Source organism: Scomber japonicus, chromosome 22, assembly GCF_027409825.1.
Source record: "Scomber japonicus isolate fScoJap1 chromosome 22, fScoJap1.pri, whole genome shotgun sequence".
NCBI lineage: Eukaryota > Metazoa > Chordata > Actinopteri > Scombriformes > Scombridae > Scomber > Scomber japonicus.
In genome coordinates this window covers 20,262,647-20,265,146 of record NC_070599.1, presented here as the reverse complement: position 1 = coordinate 20,265,146, position 2,500 = coordinate 20,262,647, and the positions used below count along the sequence as shown (strand labels likewise).

The window sequence follows — 2,500 nt, the reverse complement described above, 5'->3', positions numbered from 1 at the left end:
GTTTGTAAAGAGATGGTTTATTATAGTAATGTTTTAATATGTATATTAAACACAGTGTTGAGCAATAACTAGTCATTTAATAACAAAATAAATGTAATTAATCTGTTATAGTTACTGAGAAATTAAAGATAAATTAAATTAAAGATAATTATGAAAATGTTGATGATTACAAAGGAGGTTACATCTGAAGTCAGACCTTTAAGATTTTGCTCAGGAGGGTTTTTTCCTCATTTAGAAAAAAAAAAAAAGAGTAAATAAGTCATGACGTTGTTCAAAGTTTAAGACATTAAGTCATTTTTCCTGTTGAACTCTATCGGTTTATTTCTGGTGCCCGTTAACTTTCTTCTTAGTGTTATCTGCAGGCTGTTAACAGTTAAATTAGTTATTTAAAAGGCTAGGAGATATTTGTTAAGACGAACAGAGAATAATAAAAGTTATACTGGGATCTTACAGGCCACTTGTGGCTAAACACAATAAAAACTGCTGATGAAGGCAGGAGCTGCTCTGTGCTTCAGTGTCCTCTGAAAATAATGATAATCACAGCAGATAATATAATAGAAACATTTTGCTGGCACATCTGTAAACACAAAGCTGAAATTATGAAGGTATTAAAACTTTTGATGGATGATAGATTAACTGATTACCTTCATCTTGTTTCCTGCTAAGACGGCATTTTAAAAGCTCACCCTCCTCTCTCTTTCTCTCTTTCTCCGTCTCTCAGGGTTGGACCTGCCCTTCATGATGATGCCCCACCCTCTGCTGCCCATGGGGTTGCCGCCCGCCTCTGTCGCCATGGCGATGTCGCAGATGAACCACCTCAACACCATCGCCAACATGGCCGCCGCCGCTCAGCAGATACACACTCATGTACACCGCGCGCCTGTCATCAAGGTAAAAAACAAACTTTAGAGGATCCAAGTTGGTTCCCTGAGGAACTCCTCCAGGAACGGTCTCCACTATACTTCTCTATATAAACGGGTTTAAGGAATAATTTGGTGGTTTTCTGTGTTTACCAGTAATCACCTGGGCTGTGGCATCGTATTAGAGGACTGCTAACAAAAAATAAAGAATTAATTATCTTAAAAAATCTGTAATAGAAGCCTCTTGAATGAATGAAGGAGCATCTTGAAGTTTTATCATCTTTGGCTTTATTCTGCTAGATATTGTGATATTCTATGTCGATATTTTAGGTATAGATATTTAAATTAATTGCCCCCAGATGCTGCTGACTAAATCTTTGTCAGTCACACTTTGGTAATTCTCTTTTCTTTTCTTCTTTAGTCCAAGAAACACAAGTTAATCAAAGAAAAGGAGGATATTGCCGAACTCCTTACTTCGATAGTATCTCTAATATGATTTTCTTAAAGTAAAAAAAAATAGTGTTAGCTTTAATTTATTCTATTTAATTCTATATTTAAGTGCAATAACCCCCCCCCCCCCCCACACACACACACATTATGCTTTATAGTGGCATCTCATTGTTTCATAGCCTACTGTGTCATCTTATTTAGCTGCGTGTGTGTCTTGTTTTTATTTGTCTTTAACCGTCCTGTTGTCCTCGAGTCAAGGAAGGAAGGAAGGAAGAAGGAAGGAAAGGAGGAAGGAAGGAAGGAAAGAGGGAGGAAGGAAGGAAGTAAAGGAGGGAAAGACGGAAGGAAGGAAGGAAGAAGGAAGGAAAGGAAGGAGGAAGAAAGGAAGAAGGAAGGAAAGGAAGGAGGAAGAAAGGAAGAAGGAAGGAAAGGAGAGAGGAAGAAGGAAGGAAGGAAGGAAGAAGGAAGGAAAGGAAGAAGGAAAGGAGGAAGGAAGGAAGAAAGGAGGGAGATAGGGGGGGAAGAAAGAAAGAGAGAAGGAGGGAGCAAAGAAAGAACAGTCAAAACAGACGGGGTCAATTTGACCCGGGAGGACGACACAAAGTAATCTCATTATATGTAAAATATACATATATTCTATTATTACTCTACAATGACTGATAAGATACAGCAATTATAACATTTCTTACACTACTGTATAGACTACTTTATAGACTTGTAATCTCTAAAATGACTTTTCATCACATAATCATAATTTCTGTTTTATTCCACTTCCTTATATGTTCTCTATGTTATTGGGCTTTAGACAACATTATAAAATAGATACTTAAGACAGACCAGTGTAATCACAATCCCTTCACATGTTTTCCTAAACTCGTAACATCTTCAATAAACTGATAAAACCAGAAAAACATGTTTTAGACCCAAAACCAGTCTCAACAATTAGTTTTCATTGTTCAGTGTGATGGAGGTGAAAATGAAACAAAAAAAAGTCACATTTCTTCCATTACATCATCACTTTCTGCTCTATACACAGAGTTATGTATTTGTTTGGATGCCTCCCACATGGCACTGTCTTCTCTTTTAATCAATGGCAGTGACTGGTAACCCATAGTAACCAAACTCTCTCTCTCTCTCTCTAGGAAAGGGTGTGTGACAGTCCCTCTCTCTCTCCGTCTATCGATGAGACC

General features: G+C 37.4%; 1 protein-coding gene across 1 annotated transcript in view; it reads left to right on the top strand.

The window, feature by feature from the left end:
* dachb (dachshund b) overlaps positions 1-2,500 on the top strand; it is a 123,077-nt gene that overhangs the window by 98,805 nt on the left and 21,772 nt on the right. The window contains exons 6-7 of the mRNA XM_053343145.1: positions 722-891; positions 2,453-2,498. Coding sequence (XP_053199120.1) covers positions 722-891; positions 2,453-2,498 — 216 coding nt within the window. The remainder of the gene's footprint in view (positions 1-721; positions 892-2,452; positions 2,499-2,500) is intronic.